The sequence below is a fragment of the Nanorana parkeri genome, unplaced genomic scaffold (genome assembly GCF_000935625.1).
Source record: "Nanorana parkeri isolate BGI_ZX_2015 unplaced genomic scaffold, ASM93562v1 scaffold199, whole genome shotgun sequence".
In the NCBI taxonomy this organism is placed as follows: domain Eukaryota; kingdom Metazoa; phylum Chordata; class Amphibia; order Anura; family Dicroglossidae; genus Nanorana; species Nanorana parkeri.
In genome coordinates this window covers 1,565,585-1,589,539 of record NW_017306467.1, presented here as the reverse complement: position 1 = coordinate 1,589,539, position 23,955 = coordinate 1,565,585, and the positions used below count along the sequence as shown (strand labels likewise).

Below are 23,955 nucleotides of genomic sequence, written 5' to 3'. Positions count from 1 at the left end.
AATGTAAATATTTTTTTTTTATTTACTTTTATAAACGTTCTAATATTTTAAATATGTGTATTTTTTACTTTTAGGGGTCTGAACAGACCCCTGATATTTGCCTTTTTAAAAAAGAAAAAGAGATTGAGGACACAGAGTGCTCAATCTCTTTTTTTCTGCAGCCCCTGTTATCAATGAACAGGAATCCTCTATACTGAGTGTTCCCGTTCATTCATAACATGAGAACATTGTGTCTTTACTATAACCACAATCATGAATGATCAGGAGGGGATGTAGATCACTTCCCATTCATTTATAATTGAGGATATAGTAACCATACCATGTCCTCAATTATCTACAAACACTCAGCGATCACTGAGTGTTTGTTTGTACCTCGCTCTCCTTCCTGAATCAGCTGCCACAGGAGGCTGAGCGAGCTATGCAGGGAGGAGATCTCTGACAGCTGTCTCGCCGCACACCGCCACTCTCCCGATCTGTGTCAGGAAGCTGGGCGGGGAGGAGAGACGCCGGCCGCTCACAGCGCTCTCCTCACACAGCGCTTAGCCTCCTGTGACAGTTTCTCTCCTCCCTGCTGGGACACAGAGCGTGGAGGAGAGAAAGCATGGATGTGCCGCTATTTTGGCCAAAAAATAGCACTTTCGGCATTTTGCCAAAAGTGCCATTTTTGGCCGATATATCGGTGCATCCCTACACTACATAATCTGATAACAGACTGCTTACCAGTCCAGGAACATTGAATATATGTAGTTTTCAGTTAGAGTAGAGTTGCTGTTATTAATTGCTCCATAATGAGTATAGTATCGGCATATTTATTCCAATATTTGTGAGAGCCATCCTACTGAACTTTCATTCCCCCACCACTCTGTTACTGAAGTCAAAGGTTACAAAGGGCTATGGACTCCATATGCAATAGAGTCTATTGTTCCAGTGCTCTTACCTGCTCCATACCTGAGGTGCTTGGTATTCCCTTCCCCTGCGTTGAACTGAGGGAGGGCTTGGAGAATCTGATATGTTGGAGATGGGTGGGGGATTAAAGCAAACCTGTTGCTTCTCCCAGGTTTTGCCCTTGGTGCTTCGTCCTGTCTCCTGCCATTCAACTGTCAAATGCCAGATCAAAGGAACAAAATACAAACATGGAATGGCTCTATCCATAAATGAGCTGTATATGATATAATTATGTGGGAATTGCTGTAGCTCTGTTGTGTGTCAGTGTTTAATTTACTAGCTGTAAATGGTAGAGTGAGTGACTGCAATCCATGATGTCCCTGCTTTTTCCTTAATGCTTTAAAAGCATTCTGAAAATTCCAATATATAATGAGTATATTTGAAGATCTCTAAATAAATGTTCTTTTTCTAGATCTGGAAAAAATAAGATGTATTGAAGACTGATCACATTTCCCAACAGGGACGTTCACTCATACAGGTAAGATAAGCCGTTTGCAGACACCAGAGGGTGATAGTATGTTTGCACATTCTAAATGCTTAAGGTCCCATTCACACCTGTGGGATTTATCACTTGTTGCCCTTTGCCCCTTAATGCATGACAATAGGATTGTCAATCATCATGGACCGGCCGAAATTCACAGTGTATAACCAACTTTAGAGAGTCGGGATCTTCCAGCAGTGTATAAATTCAGGCAATCCCAATTTATGACTAATTCTCTTTAAGAAACCACATACTAGAGCTGCCTTGACCCAAATTGTCTTGAGCTTCTAAGGTCTGGTTTCCCATATCTACAGGGTTATGTTTGTTGTGGGCTTGTTGCACTCACATCCAGGAGATTTACTAGTGAACTGATATGATATATGAATAATCCAGCGGACATTCCCTGAATTGTGATCTTTATGTTTGTCTGTTATACAATAGACCTATAGTAAGTGCAAAAGTTGTAGGGGAGGTCTGTCAAGTGTGAAAAACGTGTGTATGTACAAATACATACCTCTGTAATTTTTACACTGCAGATTTGTGTAATTGCATGGTATATTTGTGTTAGTTTTGTAAGCAAAAAAATGTCATCAGTGCTGCAGAATAGAGAAGCCCTTCCGTTCTGTAAACCAGTGATGTAATTCATGTTATGTTAAGAAGAGCAGTGGTGTGCTCCTGCCTTCATCCAAAAATAAAAATTCAGTCCCTACATACGTTACTATTTTGGATTGTTTGACTTCTTGCTATGTTATATTGTACTTTTAGCATTATACTGTAGTGCCAGTTGAGTCACATTTCCTAAAAACCCAAGTGATGGAATTGTTGATGAATTGTTGTTGCATTATTTTACACGATTTTACTAGAATCCCCATAAAGAAATCTTTTTGTATTTTAGGAGTATTTTATTTTGTGGAGAGGCCTCAAGTGAGAGCAGTCATCCACTGTTACCGTCCATATTTGTTCTGGATACAACATGGTAAGAAAATTGTGACCAGGACATACAACTGTCACTTGAAAACAGTCTTCCTTGATAGCGGCCAATCACTTCTCTCTTGTTTTTTTAGGATGATGAAAGTCAGAGCAGCTTAGAGTGTATCCAAGCCAATCAGATTTTTCCGCGTAAGCAGCTGATCCGTGAAGATGAAAACCTTCAGGTTGATACTATGTGTAGTATAAATGTGAATTTATTGGTCTTTGGTTTTGCCAAAACCCATAGGTTTTCTGATTTATTTTATTGATTTAGGTTCCTTTCCAAGAACTACATGGAGAGAGCACAGAGTTTGTTGGGCGAGCAGAAGATGCAGTCATTTCTTTGTCCAGTTATCGTCTCAACATCAAGTACAAAGAGTCTTTTATCAATGTAGGTATATATGTATGGCGCAATACATTTATCAGTAGAATACACACACATAGATCATAAAGCCACAAGGACTTCATCCTTTTAATTGTCAATAAAAATTAAAGAAATGCATATTTTTTAAATATATTATTAATTATGCATTTCTTTAATTTTTCCAAATGGTGAAGTTATCCTTTTAATGAAGAAAGCCATTGTTCTGTTATGGAAGAGTTGTTTAGCTAAAAGGGATTATGCATTATATTTGCATTCAAGCCTGGAAAGCATTGCAATTGTGATCACTCGATCACAGCGGCAAAGCGCAGTCTTCTGCACATTTTTAAACTCTCCGGGCCTGTTCACATGATTTTCAGGTCCTGATCAGGTCCGGATCTGCAGACGCGGTGCTACTCATGCAGTGCGTTTTTGGTCCGGATGATGACAGTTCATTTTTTTTTTTTCAAGCTGTGGGGCTGTCAGTATGCAGATTCTTGTGTATGTAAAGCTGGTGATCAGACATGTATCACATGTTTGCAGGCATGTTGATGGTGCTGGCTACAGCAATCTGCAGAGAACGAGCTCGCAGGAGACGTCGTTATTGGGTACACCCGATCTTGAGGCTCTGGGACGCCAAGGGTCAGTTTTGGAGTTTGTATGAGGATTTGCGAGCACACCCGGATAAAAAAAATTTCTTTACCCGTATGTCCATGGAAAGGTAATGGGCATGTTCAAAATGTTTGCAGTTCATGTCTTTACCTCTACCTCAACCTGTCTGTCTATCTCCCACTCTGACTGCCTCTGACATCATAAAAAGTGGAGCAAGAATAATTTTTATTTTTTGCTTAGCTGCATTGCGTTCCGTTTTCGTTGCGTTTTTGCCGCGTTTGTGCATTTCCTGACCGGACAAAACGTGACATGCAGTATTTTTTCTGTCATAACCTGAACGGATTGCGCACGTGAGAACTGTAGCCCACAAAATACATTGGGATGCATATTTAGTGCAGGAGCGTACGGATCAGGTCAGCACAGAAAACGGACGTCGTGTGAACAGGCCCTCAGAGCTCATAAGAAGGTATGAAGTTTGTTAGGAGAGATAAGGGGGGGATGGCTGGGGATGCAATAAATCGCCTAATACGACGTCTAACCATCCTCGCTGTAGGTAGTGCTGCCCTATTCCTGCATCTACCTAGAGTGAGGACGGATGGACGCCGTATGAGGTGATTTAATGCAGTTTGAAGTCCAGCCGTCCTCCCCCCTTCTCTCCTAACTGAAACTCCGTACCTCAGTATGAGCTCTGCCAGTTTGAAAATGTGCAGAAGCCTGAGCTTTGATACTGTGATTGAGTGATCACAATTGCAGTGCTTTCCACCCTTGAATCCAAATATTAAAGAAATTCATTTTTTTAATACATTATTAATTATGCATTTCTTTCATTTTGTGCAAAAGGTGAAGTTATCCTTTAACAACAACATAAGATCTGCTTTTCTTTCAGACAATAGAATACATGACAAGGTCTCACTGACTCAAGGTTGTCGCATACACTCCATGTGTCCTAGTCCCAGGACTTTAGGGTTTTCCTCAGCAAACTCCTCAGAAGTATTCTGTATCATTTAGTAGCTTCCAGCAGCTGTTCACTCATCTCGTGTGACTCTTAGGCCTCATTCACACTGGGCGTACACGTCCTTGCGGCATGCGCGCCTGTAAACAGCCAATCCAGGGAGGGGCAGATGCTGTGTGTGATTGCGCGCAGAAGCCTGTTCTTCCCTATGTGAGGACACGGCTGTACGATTTTATACGGACACCCGAACTGTACATCCGCGTGGGTACGGGTGTCTGCACTTGGACACAGACTGGAGCCATACACAGCCACCTGGCTCCACTCTAACTTCTGGGTCAAGTCCTCGTGACTCCTGAACACCATCTGTTCCTCTTCCCAGCTGGAGCCCAGAACATTAGCCAGCACCCTTTCCATAAGGGCTGTGCACAAGTGTGCGATCATTAGGTGCTGGCCACTCCTAAACCATGGACCCAGGAATGGAGATTTCTTCCCTCTCAATTCTCTTTGAATTACATCATGCCTTCTTTTGTAATCCCTTTGGAACACCTTTCTGCTGTTTTCCTGCAGGCATTAAACTGTCGATAGTAAAAACAAAACTAAAGCCCACATCTGACAAGCCATGAGGTCTGCCCCACTGTGACTTTAAAACCAGAATTTTGGAAGAAAGAACTATCTGTCTTTTGGCTTTTAAAATAACTCTTCAGTATACGGAAAAAATGGATTTCCCATCCGTAGGCTTTCCTTATTTTCTCTTACCTCACTGGTCATCAGAACTTACTTTCATTTAAATCGAGCAAGATCTGGACATTCATAAAGAAGGCCACTAGGGTGTAGCTTCATGCCTGCTAAAAAAAAAAAAAAAACATTTCCCAAAATGCCTTGGTGTGATGTAAAAATGAAGCCACTGTGTATTCAAGTACCAAGATGTAATACATTAACCTTTTAAAATCCTTTTGTGTGTGTAAACGTAGTTGTTTCCTGGCTTTTGAGATATTGAAGTATAGATACTGAATAATCGCTGTGTATAGATACCACTGAGCAGTTACAGCCATGTGTGCAGGCTGATCTAGCCCTAGAAACCTGCAAACACTCTCTACCACAAGTGATTCCAGTTTGGATGAGTGTTAAGGTGCCCATACACTTTACAACTCTGGCAAGACTTTTGTCTGCCAGGGTTGTAAAGTACTTAAAAAAAAACGTACAATCTGCCCATCTTGGACAGGCAGATCGTACTTGCGATCATCGCAAGCCCGCCCCCCTGAGGGGCGGGCTTACGATGACTGCAATGAGGGGCGGGCTTATGATCACTGAAAACGGGCTGTGCGCGCATACTGGCCCGTTCCCCAGTTGTCGTACCAGCAGGCCACTAACTCGCCGAGAATCGTACGATTCCCGGCGGGTTTTCTAGCATGCTGGTTCGACAGAAGACGTGCGACCGTACAGTAGAAACGGTCGCACGCCTTCCATACACTGCACGATTCTCGTACGATCGCGGGATTAACCGCGATTCTCGTACGAGAATCGTGCAGTGTATGGGGGGGCGGGCTTGCGATAACTGCAATGAGGGGCGGGCTTAAGATGACTGCAATGAGGGCTGTGTGCGCGTGCGCACACCGGCCCGTTCGGCAGTAGTCGAACCAGCAGGCCACTAACTTGCCGAGAATCGTACGATTCCCGGCTGGTTTTCTAGCCTGCTGGTTCGACGGAAGATGTGCGACCGTACAGTAAGGTGCCCATACACTGCACGATTCTCGTACGAGAATTTCACCGCTGGGAGCTCGTGAGCGGGAAATGCCCGTTATTTGAAAACGGGCAGCGATGCCTGTTAACATACAAGCGATCCGCCGGCTATAGAGCCGGCGGATCGCTTGTATGAGGTCCCGTGAATTGCGCCCTCCCCAGCTCCCCCCCCCTCCCGCTGTCAAGCTGGTCCCGGGCTCTGCTGTGCCCAGTGCGAGCCCGGGACCAGCATATGGCCTCTGTCACAGGGGATCAGAGGGAGCTCAGTACACGAGCTCCCTCCGGTCCCCTCTCCGCCGTCAGAATGCGGAAGTGGTGTATAATACAGCATGACATGTTTGGTGTCTATTTACCCGACGTGACCCCGACTCTTATATTTTTGCAAAAATATGGGTGATAAATGGGTGTGGTTACTGGGGGTGTGGCCGCTATCACCAGTAGCAACTGAATGCAGAGGCAACTATTTATGATAATAAAGAGTAGATGCATAGTCCTATACAACCGGCCCTTTGAGGGTAACCATACTGCTGATGCGGCCCCCGATGAATTTGAGTTTGCCACCCCTGATCTAGAAGAAAAATCCCTAGTAAAAAATGATACTTTGCTCAGATAGACATTTACATATTAGGTGGCCTCCCCTTTGTAATTATTATGCAGTTACTTTGGTGCAAAGTATTTTCAAGTGTGTGTTTTTATCATTACTGCAGGTTCCTTTGCAGCTGATAGAATCGGTAGAGTGCAGGGATCCCTTTCAAGTTCTTTTAACCTGCAAGGACTGCAAAGTAATCAGGTAAGTGTTATGTCCCGAGCCTGTTTTTGTTTTTTATGAGCATATCAATTTGTTTCAGAGAGCCTGTCTGGTATGACCGGACTAGGGACGGTTATCTCATGTTTGTGGCTAGGCATGTTGGGAAATCTTGTAAAAACACTTAAGCTGGTGTTGGAGGTATCTGCAACCCCTCCCCTGGTCTCATTCACTAGCATCATGTAACCTTTTGTGTTTGGGTATCAGAGGTTCAGTTGGATCGTGTGTGATTTGAGCACCCTCTGCTTATGACTAATGAGCGTCTGTTGACAAAGCTGAACTTCAGGCAGACCTGCCAGTGGTCTTAACTGCCATAATATTTGTAATTTTCTGCACCCACCCTTGTGATGTTGACATTCATGCAAGGGATCATAGCTCGGTCCTGACATGCCTTTTTTCCACTTCAGTTAAGTAGTTCATCTTGGTCGCCAGCCAGCAATAACTTGCTGACTGACCTTACTCTTGCCTCCTGTAAGCATGTTTAGAACAGGAGAGTGACAGTATTGTAGCAATGCAGCAGAGGCTGCTCATAGTGCTGACCTTTTTTCTCCCTTCCAGTGTGAGTGCTGCTGCTCAAGTGATCACAGGAGAATAGATATCAAGAATAATAGTAATATCAACATAGATTCCTATGTTCGTTTTTTAATAAATAAAAAAGCGCCATGAAATTTGTAATCTGCCTCGGTAACCGCTTCAAAGTAAACCTTTCCAAAGAGAAATATGGGGCGTACCAATGCAGATCTCCTTCTGAAAATGCTAGATGTTTGGCTGTTATGCTGACCCTTCTTCAGTCACTGGGCAGAAGCAAGAGTACTTATCTGGAAAATTAGGCTCACCATACACTATTCATTTTTAAACGGTGGGGATGGACAATCCCCTGCTGTGACTAAGTTCTGGAGTCAGAATACATGAACAGTGACTAAAGCTGATTGGCTACAATCACTATTCGGCCAAAAGATTTCGGCCTGTTTTCTTCAATTTCACAATAGACTTTTGTTGATCCAGCTGGGCCACACACTGTAAGAAGTCGATATCTGCATACCTGGTTTAGTGAATTGATGTATAGAAGCAAAATCGTGAACATGATAACCAGGCATCTTGTATTTTTAGAATGAGAAGTTGCTCTCAGAAAGGATTGCTTTTAAGAATTTTCCCGAACATGTTTGTGTAGTGCACTAACCTCTTGAAGGAGATGACAAGTCTTCTGTTATCTGTTTCCAGGTGTCAGTTCTCCAACTTTGAGCAGGTCCAAGAATGGCAGAAGCGTCTCAATGCAGCCTTACGTCCTCCAAGTCGCATAGAGGATCTTTTCTCTTTTGCTTATCATGCCTGGTGCATGGAGGTTTATGCTAGTGAGAAAGAACAGCATGGAGACTTGTGTCGCCCAGGTGTGTTTATTGTTCTATCTCAGATATTCGGTACCCTGCATAACATTAAAGAATATGGTAAAATTATTTTTTTTACTACGTTTGTGTGCTTAGAATTGTAAAAGCTGCTCTGTGCACAGTACTTTAATCGACAATGCTGCCCAGGAAGCATGAGCATTGTTGATTGGAGCACTGTGCAAGGACTTCTAGAGACCCGAATCACTGTGCTCTATGTGATGAGAGCAGCAGTCTGGCTCTCCAGTGTGCTGCTGACAGGGCAGCCTTCACAGTTTTAAGCAAACACACATAGAAAAACAAACAAAACAGGACTACATTTTCTTTTTAGTTCCGATTTAAGCGTAAAGGATGGTTATAACCTATGATAGCTTTGTTTTGCCATCTGTGTCCCATCATACATACAGTTACATAGTAGTTAAGATTGAATGAAGATGCAAGTTCAAGTGTGTGTGTGTGTGTGTGTGTGTGTGTGTGACTTCCTGTCCAATAGCTACATCAGGAAATCCCTTCTCTTATAATAAGCGTGACATGGTAATGCGTGACCCCAAACTTTTATATACTCGAGAGAGTATGAGAGCACTCATCATTGCTCATACAGAAATCCTCAATGGGCATAAGGTCCCTAGTGAGAGAACCAACAGTCTCCAGCCGCTCATAAAAGTGTGTGTTTGAAATAATGCAGCCAGCATACTTGGTACTGAGGAGTGGGAGGACAACGATTGACTTGAGTCCCACTGATGTAATCCCTTGGGATATTGGGGAAGGCTGAAATTGGGAGCAATGCTGACTCTGAGGGAATCAGGGGTAACTAGGAACCGACATCATAAGGCACATATATGAAGATATTTTGTTTGTCCACCTGGTAATCCTATGAATGAACACATCCTGTCCTAGGGTTGCTACGCTCACTCACTGTAAGAAGTCACCCTAGGGCAGCCACCCTTGGCTGTCACACTGGGCTGCTCTCCTAATTTGGACTACAAACAAGTCTTCCTCTCTTTGTAGTTTAGAAAAGATAGTGTAGAAGGAAAATAATGTTTGTGATTTCAGTTCAGCTCACAGTAAGTTACAAGGACACAGGATTTCTGGCAAGATTAACAGGTATTTTCTGCACTTGCTGAAAATGTCTGAAAAATTAAACCTAATGCAGCTACCACATCTAAGCTGCAGTATTTACATTTTTGTTTTCAACAATGAAAATTTAGCTTGTAAATGCTCAGCATTTGGTTTGTTACAGCTGTTTTGGTCCTTTATAGTGGAAATTGATAATTTTTGTTTTTTTTTGTACATTTTTTTATTGCAGGGGACCATGTTATTTCGCGCTTTAAGAATGAAGTAGAACGGATGGGTTTTGATATGGATAATGCCTGGAGAATTTCCAATATCAATGAGAAATTCAGGTAAATAAAAAGACAAAATCAACTATTATAATTTTAATAGCCCTTATTTCTAATGTATACTCTTTGCAGGGCTTTTACAGTGTTGTCCTTCAGTATAATCATAGACCGCATAGGCTTTTGTTGGTTCTTTTACTTTGTAGAGCAGGGGTCTCAAAATACCGGCCCCAAAGTATCAGTCAGTCAGAACCGGTACCATGCGGCCCGCAGCTGCCTGATAAGTCAGGCACGCAGTCACGGACCGCGTACCTGAGTTAGGGGAGCAGCTACACGATCTGCATCTCTATCGGATGCAGGCCGCAAAACTGATCCTAGCGATGCCAGAACTCAGTCTGTCAGCACAGTGTGCTCTGACAGCCTTCACTGAGCGCTGACCGAAAGGAAAGATTAGTAAGGTCTGCACCAGCCAAAGGTGCAGACTACTAATCTCCAACTGGACCACCAGGGAGTGTGGCCCTCCCTGCAAAAAATTTAAGCAGGTGAGGGGGGCTCTTTTTTTAAGGTGTGTGTGTGTGTTCCACTGTTCTGCTGTCAGAATATTTAAACAGTGACAACAGCTAATTGGCTGACGTCACTGTTCGCCCGAAGATTTTCCATCTGACACCTTTGATTTTTCTGATTGAAGGATGCTAGACAAAGGGGTGCTGACAGGGGCACCCACTGTGCTAAATCACACATTGTATGGCCTTAGTTGGGAACTTGTCCAGATTTGGGTATTTATCGTGCAGTAGAGCTGCAACCAACTAATCGATTAAACGATAATGAAAATAGTTGTCAACTATTCTCATTATTGATTTAGTTGGCTGGTTGGTGCCCATTACCTGCTGTATTTACATTCAGCTGCCGACTGCGGAATCTTGCCACTGGCAGCTGTCATTCCCTGGCTGAAGCTATTCAAGCGTTATGTGCTTACAATACAATTATTACAATTTTTTTTTAAAAGGTGGGATAAGGTTATGGTTTTGGCCCGACAAATTCTGCTGTGGGAGGTGCGTTGCAGTGCCATTCATTTGAATGACACTCCAAACGCACCTCCCACCCATAGTGTGAACGCCTGCACTGGAACGCGCGGTACCTCAATGCCGTGCATCCAGTGCGGTGCGATTGCAAAAAATTGTGCATGCAGTTTTATTTTGACGTAAACTTTGTAACACTCCATTTGTGTACCGTATATACTCGAGTATAAGCCGTCCCGAATATAAGCCGAGGTACCTAATTTTACCAAAAAAAACTGGGAAAAAGTATTGACCCGAATATAAGCCGAGGGTGGGAAATGAGGCAGCTACTGGTAGATAGATACCAATAAAATTACATTAATATTTATTTAAAAGAAAAATAACCTAGCTCTGTAAGTGGAAAAGGGGGTACAGGGCTACATATCATGTACTACGGATCATTTAACCCATTCATATTAGCAGAGGATAATTGTAAATCTATTGTTCAGTGCACTCTATATGTAGTATATAGTACATGTACATATAGAGTGCCTGCAACAATACATTTACAATGATCCTCTGCTAACATGAATGGGTTAAATGATCCATAGTACAGGGCTACATACAGATCATTTAATACATTCATGTTAGTATAATTGTATATGTATTGTCTGCACTGTATTAGCAGTATATACTCTATATAGAGTATATACTGCTAATACAGTGCAGACAATACATATATAATTGCTTAATTAATCTCTCTCTCTACCCCCCCCCTCCCTCCCCTCCCCTCACTCACTGTGTGCCGGTGATCGGATCATCACATCACGGAGAGAGCAGGGACGAGTCAGCGGCGCGCTGGTCCAGTGGGAGGAGCTCCAGGTGGGGTCCTAATTTAGCTGGCTCAGAGGTGCCTGCCCGCTAAATTACAACCCCACCTGGAGCTCCTCTCGCCTGATCAGCGCGCCGCTGACTCATCCCTGCTCCCCTGCTTGACTGGCCGCTGCGGGGGGGTTTTTCTTCTTCTTACTTACCTCGCCGAGCGTCGCTGCTGCTGCGGTGTGCGGCGCTCCGAGCGGGGTCATCTGGCAGTCTCCGGCCACCTAAATTAGGACCCGGAGACTGCCAGATGACCCCGCTCGGAGCGCCGCACACCGGAGCAGCAGTGACGCGACGCTCGGCGAGGTAAGTAAGAAGACGCGCTGGCGCTGACTCGAGTATAAGCCGAGGGGGGCACTTTTCACCCAAAAAAATGGGCTGAAAATCTCGGCTTATACTCGAGTATATACGGTATTTTATTTTAAATTTAAGGATGGTACTTTTTTTTATTTTTTTTAATCCGATTTAATCGGAAAAAATAACCGGCCAACTAATCGATTATGAAAAAAATCATTAGCTGCAGCCCTATCTTGAAGCATACTTTTGATTCCATTATCTGTTTGCTATAGTCCGTTGTCATTAGTTGTTGCCTGCTGGGCTTCTTTTGTTGTCTGAACTTCCCCAACCTATGTTGAGCGCTTATGACCTGTCCCCATTGTACTCCATCTTTCCCTCCTTTGCTTTGGTCAAGAGACTGAATCTTTCTTTTACCAAAATGTTTATTGAAAAGGAAATGTAAGATTACAGCATGGGGGCTTTACAGTTGCCTGAAGTCAATAAATGTGGAACTGCAATAGGAGAGTGCATTGCCATAAGTAGTCAGTGTAGGTCACATTCTGTGATAGAAGTGACAGGTATGTACTTTCAAGCACAAGGTACATCTTGGAGTGCAGTGTGACCGTGATAACAATCGAAATGGAAGCCTACATGTGTAGCTCTTGATAGATGGAACTGAAGGCGTCAGTTATGGTAGAAAAAGAAAGAGAGAGATTGTGGGGTTTTGTTTTTTTTTTGCCTTGACCTAAACTCTCAGAAATTGGAGCAGATGTAAAGCTGAGATAGATCTTTTTGCATCTTTATAGAGGTGATTGGTTTTTCCGACCTGTGACAGTCTAATTGTCACAGGTCGGCTAGAACTATGAGGATGAGTGAAAAGCACTCACCTCATACCGTAGTTCTCCTTTAATGCCCTCCTATCTAGCCGTACCTATTCTTATGCTCAAAAACAACTTTATGGTCAATACAAATTCACTTTATCACAAGCGGAAAAAACATTGGGTGAGCAACGGATTTTCTAGTATTGTTGGTCGACCTATTGTATTTACTGCTTCAGGTTCGTGGCCTGAGCCAGTTAATAACATTGATTCTTAAGTAAACCTCATTGTGTTTACAGATTAAATGCAAGGGGGTTTGTTCTATATTGACATCATACTTAAAGATAGCCATGGATGTTTTCTCATTCTCAGTTTACCTTTCCTGTTATAGATTATGTGCAAGTTATCCACAAGAGCTCATAGTACCAGCAGGTATAACAGACAAAGAATTGGAGAGTGTTGCTAGCTTTCGTTCTTGGAAACGCATTCCTGCTGTGGCGTACAGGTAAAACTAAAGTGTGACCTACTAACACTCTACACACCCAGAACATGTGACTGCTTCAACACACATGAAATGTACACAGTAACTTGGTGGCAAAGTTAAAGAATAAACTTTGTTTTTAAAAAGCCAACTTTATCATGTCCTACTATATAGTATCCGTGTAGGTGGGTTTACATTGAAATCTCACTTAATTGATTTTCTGGCACTTTTTTTTTCTCCTAATGAGTTTTGTTGTCAGATTAAAACTGAGTCTGGAACAAATGGATGGCCATAGGTGATCCTATTTATTAGGGATGCAGTGCAACTGATGCAGTTATCACTGATAATTGGGTAGTGTGGTATCTAACTAAAAAGGATTTGGTAAAAAATCCATCCGTCACATGCTGTAAATTTTCTAGCTTCCCCATAAAAGGAAAATGGGAAGCTCACCCAGGATGAAGAGTTAGGAATGTGATACAGTTATGACTTCATTTTTTTTTTTAGTCTTCAGACTTGGTGACAGATCTATGGCTGCCTTAACGTTATCATAGAGTTCAGCAAGAGTTTAACTAGGATTTTCAGATAATGAAGAGATTACAAAGAGTACGTACAGTATCGTGCTGCTCAATGTTAGTTAAATAATTATTGGCATAGGAGAGTAAACTTGTCCATGAATGGACAGGTCAGCTGCTCAACACTGGTTTTTCTGGATCTGAAAATGTAACCCTTTTACTGTTGAGGAAGCAAATAACAGCCACATGCCTGCTTTAAATGTATATATCATAAATAATGTATATGTGGTGGGACACAAGGCACCCTCTAAGCTCCACACTAGTACTGGGCTTCCTTATCTGGCAATAGTGGATCCTAGATGCAGGGAGATATGGGTGGCAGGCTCTGGGGCCAAACAACCTGACAATGTATCGGAGTAGTGTTGTGTCCCCTTTTGGTTTTAGCTAGCCCTGTTCTCTTGACCTTCTCCTGTAACTCTCCGCCTCAAGATCTTCCTCAGCATCCACCCTGCTATCCAGAGATGAGTTTACTTCAGTAAAGGCTGAAATTATGGGGATAACATCCGAACTATTAGAGCCCTTAGACCACAGGGGACCCTTCAGAGTCTCCCCCTGACCTTTTTTCTGTCTGCTTGTGCACTCCCTGAGGAACAAGACGAGGAGGAAATGGCTGCTTCCAGTTCTGTGGACTCGGGCCAGGAAGAGGCCCTGTCTCCTGACGTCTCTCCTGAGTTCAAGGACACTATTTTTTTTTCCTTGTGGATGGGACATGTCATTGTTTACAGTTAGGTGCCCACACACCTTGCGAATATCGTACAATAATCGCGGGAAATCCCGCGATCGTACGATTATTGTAAGGTGTGTGGGAGCTGTGCAACCTCTGCTACTGTAAGGTCGCACAACTTTTAGCTTAGGAACATGTTCGAAAACCCGTCGAGAATCGTACGATTTTCGGCGGGTGTGTAGCATGTTCGTAAGATAAAAGCCGGACGGGCCGTTGTGCGCAAGCGCACACTGCCTATTCAGCATTGCGGTCATCGGAAGCCCGCCCCTGTACGATCTGCCGGTCCAAGATGGGCAGATCGTACTTTTTTTTTTTTTTTTTTAAGATTTTTTTTTTTTTTAAAGATAATGTTTTTATTGGAGAAAGTCAAAGATGACAACATTTACATACGTAAAACAGGAGATAGAAAATACCCGGTCTGTACATGTGGCCGACAGAGTAATACAACAGGCAGGCACAGTGGTAAAATACAAAATTATCCAGCATAAACATGTAGGGTTGTACATAGCCTTCCCAAAACTCCTGGAAATACCCCGTGCAAGTAGTTAAGCTCCTCCGAGGGAACTCATGTGATAAGGCATACCTTGGTGAAGCACAGTACCAACACATTACACGCATCATATTCTGTGCCATGCAGAGCAGAGACCGGAAAAAAGCAGGAAGAAAAGAAAAAAGGACAAGAGATGAGGAGAAAAAGAAAGGATGTAAAGCAAGGAGAGATAGAAATTAGTCAAGCAAGAGAGGGAAAGGTGAAGTGATGTCCAGGGTATGGAACCATATAGCACAAACTAACACTGTCAAAGTAGGTGCATTCTCAAGCTCTCAGCGATTCACGTAGATATCCTAGCCACCCCCTTGAGGGAGCGCTAGTGTGATCAGGTAACTAGTAGCTCATGGAAGGCGTCTGTGGTACAGAAGTGTATCCAAACACTCCATACCTCATAAAATTGGGAGTAGCGATCATAGAGATTGGCCGTAAGTTCCTCAGTCCTACAGAGAGATTGCGTCTCATCAATCCATTCCTTCATGGAGGGATTCAGAGAAGATTTCCAGTGCCTCGGAATCACCGCCCTAGCCGCCAGTACAAAAAATCTAAGCAAGCCTCTCTTGATCGACTTGTAGGAGCCCTGGAACATGGAAAGGAGGGCCAGCTGTGGTGTACCCGCAACCTCTATGCACGTCAGTTTCTGGTAAGTGGAGAAGATGGAAGACCAGAACTTGGCAACTCCAGCGCAACTCCACCATATATGTAACATTGAGCCAGGATGTAAAGAGCATCTCCAGCACAGGTCGGACGCCTGAGGGTAGAAGACTCTAAGTCGGGTCGGGCAATAGTACCACCTGGAGAGGATTTTGAAATTGCGTTCCTGGATTCTACTAGCTATCGAGGTTTTATGCGTGAAAGCAAGGGACCTGTTAATGTCCGAGGGGGAGAAGGTACACGCAAGGTCCGTCGCCCACTCATTGAAATACCTTGGAACGTCTGAGAAGAAGAGTTGCAGCAAGAGATCATATATAGTCGAGAGGGCTCGTCTAGGTGGCTCCGCGTCCATACATATCCGCTCGATGGGGTACAGTTCCCTAGCCATATTGGCATAGAAGTCTCTAAGCTGAAAATATTCCAACCAGTGTCTGGGGAACGGAGCAGACTCTTCCAGCAACGAAGAAAGAGTGCGCAAGCCCCCTTCCTTGAGAGCCAAAGAGAGGGGGGTGAAGTCCGTACCCCGCCATCCCAGAAACTGTTCCCTATGTTGAGCTGGGGGGAACTCTGGGTTGCCCATGATAGGCGTCAGAGGCCCTGGGCGCGAGGAGAAGGAGTCCTGTTTAAGCAGCGAATCCCAGACTCTAAGTAGTGGGGGCAGACAACAGGGGAGAGATCCCAATGTCGGCCGGAATGTCGGATCAATCCACGGCAGAGATGAGGGGGAGAGAGGCGATATCAGCGCCTCTAGTTGTACCCATAGTTTGTTTTGCGAATGGGATATCGAATCAATTAGTCTAGTGAGCAGGGCAGCCTTATAATACAATTCAATATGGGGCAAGCCCACTCTCCCATGCTGTTTCTGTCGCACCAGTACCGTGTATCTGAGACGAGCCGCTAAGTGTAAGGATTTAATGGTGTCTGATATTTCGGTTTGGGTGAAGGGAGTTGCAAGGAGTTGGGTCGCTGAAGTACTTTTTTTTTATTACCTAAGACAAAAGTCTTGCGATGGTTGTAAGGTCCAGGCCCAGCCTTACAGCCACCTGCGTCGGCCTTGCCAAAGGTCACTAGTCTGGGTTCTTTAAAAATGCCCAAACCTGCCAAAATGTTCCTTGTACACATACTTTTACAGCCAGTGTTATAGGGTGCCTGGTATCACCCCAAAAAATAGTTTACTCCTCCTAAATGGTTTGCTTAGAAATACCCTATAACAGAGGTGTTTGTAAAAATGGGCTGTCCATCTCCTACACCCAGTGGACAAGAGGTTTGAATCCCTCCCTTGAAGGTGCTGTTTGCACTTTCAGATCCTGCTTTGCAGCCTGCTGATGCCACCATGGCTTTGTGTCTGACATTATTGGTGTGGTCAAAAGCTATGGCTAGGCACTCTAGGTCCATCTTCACAGATCCGGACACTCTAAAATGGCTAGATCTCTTTCCTGTGGCCCTACGCTACTGCGTATATGATCCTGTAGGTACCCAAAGACAAATCTGTAGAATGGGTTTCTTGCCTGTTCACAAGTGACTGATGCTAATGCTGGTCTGTGGAGAATCCTTGCAAGAAACACCTTAACCCCTTCATGACTGAGGCCCTTTTTTCCATTTTTGCACCCATGTTATATTCCACATTTTAGGCCTGAAAATGACGTAAAACCCCCCAACATTATATATTTTCTGAATGCCAAGACCCTATAGAATTGCCCCTTCTTCGGGACGCAGAAGCGATCTGGCGACAGGTAAGTCGCCAGGATCGCTTCTGTTGTAAAGCCGACAGTCGGCTCTACAAGTTTAAACAGACTCCCGGCGGCAAAAGTCGCCGGGAGTCTGTTTAAACAGCCCCGATGCTGGCGACGTACACTGTACGTCGTCAGTCACGAAGGGGTTAAACGCATGCCCTTTACTGAGTAATGCCTTTTGGGAGAAAAGAAGTAACAGGGTGCAAAAGCACCTTCCTACCTCAGAAGTGTCCAATCGCCTGATGGTAGCTGTATCAGGCTGTTCCAGAATTTACTCCCCGTGTCCTATGATGTATTCCAAGAAACATATTTTGTAGATAAGACAAAAATGTTGTTTACTCCTGTCCAGGGATCCTGCTGACATGGGTTTACCAGACTGGAAATGAGGGCAACTCTCCAACAGCAACAGAGATAGAAACATAAATGCTTTTTTTTTCTCTAAGTGAATTAGCGGAGAACCCCTATCGGCTTTTAATTGCTGTCTATGTCCCCGTTGCAGGTTTTCTATCCTGCAGCTGCGACACTGGGATCAGTCTGGTGAAAGTGAGGGAAAATCTCTCTCCACTGCAGCCCTAGATGAAAGATAACACTAGATAGGGGTTCTAGTCTTTCCACACTCTATATCCAAAGCTAAGAAAAAAGGTTTTTGGTTTGATAATACACTTTAAGCATATTATCCTTTTAAAGGTCGTATATATAGTTTCTTTTGTCTTTTAAATTATACCTTACACCTGCCCTTAACAAGTCACACCATAACCAATTATAACAAGGCACCATCAGAAATTAGAACTCATGGGAACTGTCACAAGTCTAAATGAACAGAAGTCCGTCTGTCTGCTGTGGTTGTTTTTACATCTGTCTTCTTCTTCTTCTTCTTCAGGCATCAGAGTAATGGGGCTGTTATCGCCCGCTGTGGCCAGCCAGAGGTTAGTTGGTGGGGCTGGAGGAATGCAGATGATGAACACCTTATTCAGTCCATTGCCAGGGCCTCTGCCTCTGACAGCAGCCGCAGCAGTCCCAGCAAAATGGCCAATGGCTTATGCACACGTAACCATGTTAATGGAGGAGTGCTTTCTGAGGTTGATTTTGGTAAGTAATCTTTGCAGATCAAACTTGTTGTTTTTTTCTATTTGTGCTGGATTTGGCCTCTGTTTTGGTAGACATATGTAAACTGGCAAGAATTCCTCTTTTACAGACTCGTCCATGTCAAATTCACCCTCATCTGACAGCAACTCTGCCCAGCCTCAAAAACTGTTGATCCTTGATGCCCGATCCTATGCTGCTGCTGTGGCCAATCGTGCTAAGGGTGGAGGCTGTGAGTGCCCAGGTGAGACTGAAAACGTGTGTGTGTGTGGTGGAGAGAGGTAGGGGTAGAGTAAAGGTGGCCATACACTGTACAACCATCGCAAGACCTTAGTCTTGCGATGGTTGTAAAGTGATAAAAAAAACGCACGATCTGCCCATCTTGGACAGGCAGATCGCACTCTTGATCATCGCAAGCCCGCACCCCTGAGGGGCGGGCTTCTGATGACCGCAATGCTGAACGGGCAGTGTGCGCGTGCGCACACCGACCCGTTCGGCATTTGTCTTCCGAGCACCGTTCTAACCAGCCGAAAATCGTACGATTCCCGGCTGGTTTTCTAACATGCTCCTTAGACAAAAGACGTGCGACCGTACAGTAGAAACGGTCGCACGTCTTCGTTCACACTGTTCGATTCTCGTACGATCGCGGGATTTCCCGTGATTCTCGTACGAGAATCGAGCAGTGTATGGGCACCTTTAGACTGGAGATCCCTTGCTTGCTGTGGAATGTTAAGCAGCTTGGTCAATATATTATTCTATCCCATAGAGATTTAGTAGCACAATGTAGTTGTATATAGCTAAACGGTCCGGTCGATGTGCTTAGTTTTGTGAAAAAAGTTACTCTTGAAATTGTAGAGTCCCCTTATTTAACTATGTTTCTACTGGAATTAGGATATGTGACATTTCCTGTACCGAATTGTTCTTTATTGTTCTTTATGGTGGGTACACTGTAGGCAAAAGGAGGCGTAGCAATGGTATTTTCATGTTGTCACTGGACAGGAAATCTGAGCTTTTGGAAAATATTGCCCCTAATTTTTTTCATATTTTCTTTGCTAATATGCTGAGAAGGTCAATATCATGATGGCTGTTAAGGGGGACCTGAGGGGAGAGAAAAGTAGGGGCTGCCACTGCTAAAATTCCTTTTAAAATTTCCAATTATCTATTTGTCTCTGGCATTTGTACACAGTGACTGAAAGTGTACACAAGCCAGTAGATCAGCATGAGCTAGGCAAGTAGCATTTTCACACAGAGGTTCGCATTGCAGATCTCGTATTTTTCTCATGAAACGTTTCCTTTAAAGCCACAGTTGATGGAGATCATTTTGTGCAAGTTGGAGCAAATAGTATGTATAGTTACCATTTAAGTACCATTGGGCTGGTAGGGAAATATCATCTTCCCTTGAATGTAGTGCTTGTCCCTTATGTGAATTACCAGAGGGATAATCTGCTGACTGTCATACAGAATACGTGCATAGGATTGTGACTGACTGTGTGGTCCAATCACCTGTTTTCTTTGCAGAGTATTATCCCAACTGTGAAGTTGTGTTCATGGGGATGGCCAATATACACTCCATTCGCAAGAGCTTCCAATCATTACGCCTGCTGTGCACACAGATGCCGGATCCAGCCAAGTAATTGTTTCTGTTTTCTGTCATTCACTGTGTTCATACTTTTTTATTCTGACCTTTTTCTAGCTAGTTTTGGATTCCTGCTATATACTCTTGCATTTTTGGTTCAGTTCTCTTATGCCAAACTGGCAGCTGCAAAGTGGGAAAAACATGCCCTTTCTGTGCTTGCCAGTTGTTATGGCTTATGTCCCAGCATAAGGGCTGTCCATAATAGAAGTCACCAGCACTCGATATGTTCAAGAAGTAAAGCTCTTTTTATTCAATCGTCACATGCGTCAAACAGCCAACATTTTTCGGGGCCACGCAGGGTCCCTTCTTCTGGGTGACATAGTGAGATCGCCCAGAAGAAGGGACCCTGCGTGGCCCCAAAACGTTGGCTGTTTGACGCATGTGACGATTGAATAAAAAGTGCTTTACTTCTTGCACATATCATCGAGTGCTGGTGACTTCTATTATGGACTGTATCTGACACAGCGCCATCCGGGTTGTCACTTCAAGCACCAACCTCTACTCAAGGTCTGCACGCTGTATGGAGTGCAGGTGATTTCGTATTATCGATAGCATAAGAGCTGTCACACTAACCAGAATATTTCTAAGATGCCATAGATGGGTGCTTAAGGAGTAATGATCACCTGGGGTTAACCTCACTAAGAGTTATTTTATTTTATAATCATGGAGTTTTTTAAAGTTTTGCTATGAGAATAGGAACATGTAAAAAATAAAGTCTAAGTTTGGCTACAAAAGTGGAAATACAGTTTAAACAAGTAATGCAATGTCTTCAGAGAGAACAATGCTGCTGCGTTCTGGGCAGGCCAAGATGGTGCCGCTTCAGGCTCTACCAGGAGTAAGGAGGCTGCAGCCAAGCTAGAGTGATCTTATCACCTTCTCTGCCCCCAAATTTCCTTGACCTTTATAGTAATGGTCTCCACACAACCCACACAGCCAGAAAATGGTGAGGGGAGTAATGAGTCTAAAAAAGGCAATTTTTCTATCCACACTGCTGACAATATCTACACATGGAAACCTTTCCTGATCAAGATCTGGGACTTTAATGACTAATCTGTAACAATGAATGGTGAGGATCCCCTATGTGGGGAACATTTCTTGTTTATAACTTTAACTAAGTTAGGGGACCCCTGTTCACTTTGATTACCTCTATATATTTCTATATATTTTGCGCAAACCTTCTCTATTCCCCGTCTTTCCTATAATCTGTAACAATGCGGATTCCTCTCCTGGAATGTAAGAGGTCTTCATGAACCAATGAAAAGGAAATTGTTCTGGCAAAATATCAGCTTGCCTTAGTGTGCCTGCAGGAGACGCATTTAACAAAAGATACAAGTGATCTCCTTCGCAGATCACAATTTATAAAATGTCACTCTGTTCCTGTCTTACCTCTTTGGTGCTTAAAGGGTTATTAATCCCTCAGGTGTTGTTGCATATATCTATGGCTTGCAAGCATATGGGAGCAGATCTACATGGGTCCACCGAGACTGGGAACAGAGGCAACCCACCCCCTTTTTCTGCTCTCTTTCATGCATTTCTCTCTCACTTCTTCTAAGATTCTCTGCTTCCTCTTTGTTGTCTTTTATTAGACTATGAGGAAGTTACAGTTTTGAAAATGTGATGTTAACCGCTTTTTACTTTCTTAGAAGCTTCAAAGTGATCTGTCCTTGGGGCCGATTCACAGCACAAAGAATGCGTTCCAGAGCGCTCGGGCTCTGGAACACAAACCGGCTGCCTCCTTGCTTTCAGGGGCAGGAGGGGGCGTGGCGATGCATTGAAGTCAATGGCACCGCAGCCACGCCCCCTGCTCGCAGTGCGATCGCTGGCACTCGGACCCATGGCATATTGGTGCTTGCGTTCCAGTCCAGTGCGATCTGCAAAAATGCTGCATGCACTATTTTTGCAGATCGCACTGGACCGCAACGCAGGCACTAATGTGCCACGCATTCGGGTGCCAGCTATCGCACTGCAGGCGGGGGCCCCTCCCGCCCCTGAACGCGGGGAGCCGGCCGGCTTGCTTTCCAGAAGCCAAACGCAGTCTTTGTGGTATGAACCGGACCTTATAGAAAGCCTTGGGACTAAAATGTGAGGATTGTGTTTCTCTCATTAACTTCAATAACATTTGAATGCAGAAGCCAGTGTTGTGTTCCTTTTTAACCCCCTCATTTTCACAGCCCCTCCTAACATTACAAAGAAGTAAGCAGAAATGTTAACACTTAAGAAGCCAGGAAACCCTAACTCAAACAAAAGCTATTAAAATTGCAAGAACCGGTTTGTAAATGTTTTTTACCTTATGCAATGTGAATGGGAACATGTAACAAATTTAAAATAGGTGTTATCCCAATTTGGCTGCAAAAGTGGAAATACCCTGCTGGTATAGGCTAAAGTGTATGTTTTCCTGGCATGTATGGCTTAAAGGAGAACTATGAGGTGAGTGTTTTTCACTCACCTCATAGTCCTAGCCGACCTGTGACAATGAGACTGCCACAGGTCGGCTCAGTAGATCGGGAGGTGAGCGAACACATACCGGTGTTCGCTCACCTCTCGATCCTGTCACAGCTCTCTGCCGTGACAGGGGAGGGGCTGGATTCCCCGCTCCGATCCTCCAGTGCTGACTGGCGGATTGGGAGGGGGCGGGTACACTGGCTCTGCCTCTAGATAGGCAGAGCCAGCTGTCACTCACGCAGCTGGGCGGATCCAGCCATAATTGTCGGGATCCGCTTCAGCTGTGGCGTCTCGGTATACCGCGAGCAGTAGCTCGCGGTATACTGAGCTTAGGGTGACGGGAGGATGCTAGTTTGTGTCCTCCCGTTACCTCCCGTTTGTGCCCTCCCTAAAGAGAACTGTGGGAAAAGCCTTAACCCCATAGTTCTCCTTTTTAATGACCCTATCTTGGCAACACCTGCTTTAGTATTTAACAGACTTTTAGGAGATTATAGTCCTCAGCATAGATAGCCGATCTGTCTCCCTTAACACCCTCATTGTTACAGTCTCTAAGCATTTTTTTTGTAAAGATCAGTATGGTCCTTTTTATTGCATACATTTTCAATTGTAACTCTTCTCTTGTGTAAATACAAATCACACATATGCTGTATTGTGCTTGAGGTTTTTGTATGCCTTTGTGTGATCGGTAAACCGTAGGCTGCACCCTTCGGATACTGTAAGCCACGTTGGTCAGTTTTACTCTGCATTTGTTGTTCATTGTCTTTTCTGTAACCACAAAAATGTGAAAATCGAGCAATGTTGTTCTAAAAAAAATAAATTCATAATGGGGAACCCCCCCCTCCCCCCCAAGGAGCAATACTGGTATTGTGACAACTTGGAGTGATGCAATGTTGGGTGTAAAATGTATATATGGGAATAATATATTTGTCAGTGTGACAATCGGGTTATTTGGGACTATTTTAGGGTTGTGACTTGTTTAACCTTAGCAGTTTTGTTTTATAAAAGACTATAACTACAATATTTAGATAAAAGTAAAGCAAGACTTCATCCATATGTTGTATTGCAAGTTACTGACTTCATATGTTTACAATCCTCAGTTGGCTATCTGCACTGGAAGGAACCAAATGGCTGCAGCACCTTTCCATGTTACTCAAGGCATCCTTGCTGGTCGTTCATGCATTGGATCGTGATCAGCGTCCTGTTCTTGTGCACTGTTCAGATGGATGGGACCGCACTCCACAAATTGTAGCTCTCTCCAAGCTCCTGCTGGATCCATACTACAGGACCATTGAGGTGTGTTTTCCATAATGACCATGTATCATATTATTTATCATAGGGAAAAAGTCACACAATAATAAATAGATCCAACACCCCCTTGCCTTGTAAAATGGAGGCATCATATCAGTCCCATGACATCTGCTTTTGGCTGTCTGTTTTTGGGTGTTAATGATCATATGTGTTTCACAGACCATTCAGAAGGTGCTCATCTGTGATACATGTATTATCATGAACATACCTCTAATATTCA

The 23,955-nt window shown here is 43.9% G+C and overlaps 1 protein-coding gene across 2 annotated transcripts in view; it reads left to right on the top strand.

The window, feature by feature from the left end:
- Positions 1-23,955, top strand: part of MTMR3 (myotubularin related protein 3) — a 68,823-nt gene that overhangs the window by 27,119 nt on the left and 17,749 nt on the right. For both annotated transcript variants that reach the window (XM_018555508.1, XM_018555509.1), the window contains exons 2-13: positions 1,358-1,423; positions 2,322-2,402; positions 2,491-2,580; positions 2,670-2,786; positions 6,768-6,850; positions 8,087-8,253; positions 9,554-9,650; positions 12,947-13,060; positions 18,147-18,355; positions 18,462-18,593; positions 19,868-19,979; positions 23,525-23,720. In XM_018555508.1, the coding sequence (XP_018411010.1) occupies positions 2,400-2,402; positions 2,491-2,580; positions 2,670-2,786; positions 6,768-6,850; positions 8,087-8,253; positions 9,554-9,650; positions 12,947-13,060; positions 18,147-18,355; positions 18,462-18,593; positions 19,868-19,979; positions 23,525-23,720 (1,320 nt within the window). In that variant the 5' untranslated portion in view covers positions 1,358-1,423; positions 2,322-2,399. The remainder of the gene's footprint in view (positions 1-1,357; positions 1,424-2,321; positions 2,403-2,490; positions 2,581-2,669; positions 2,787-6,767; positions 6,851-8,086; positions 8,254-9,553; positions 9,651-12,946; positions 13,061-18,146; positions 18,356-18,461; positions 18,594-19,867; positions 19,980-23,524; positions 23,721-23,955) is intronic.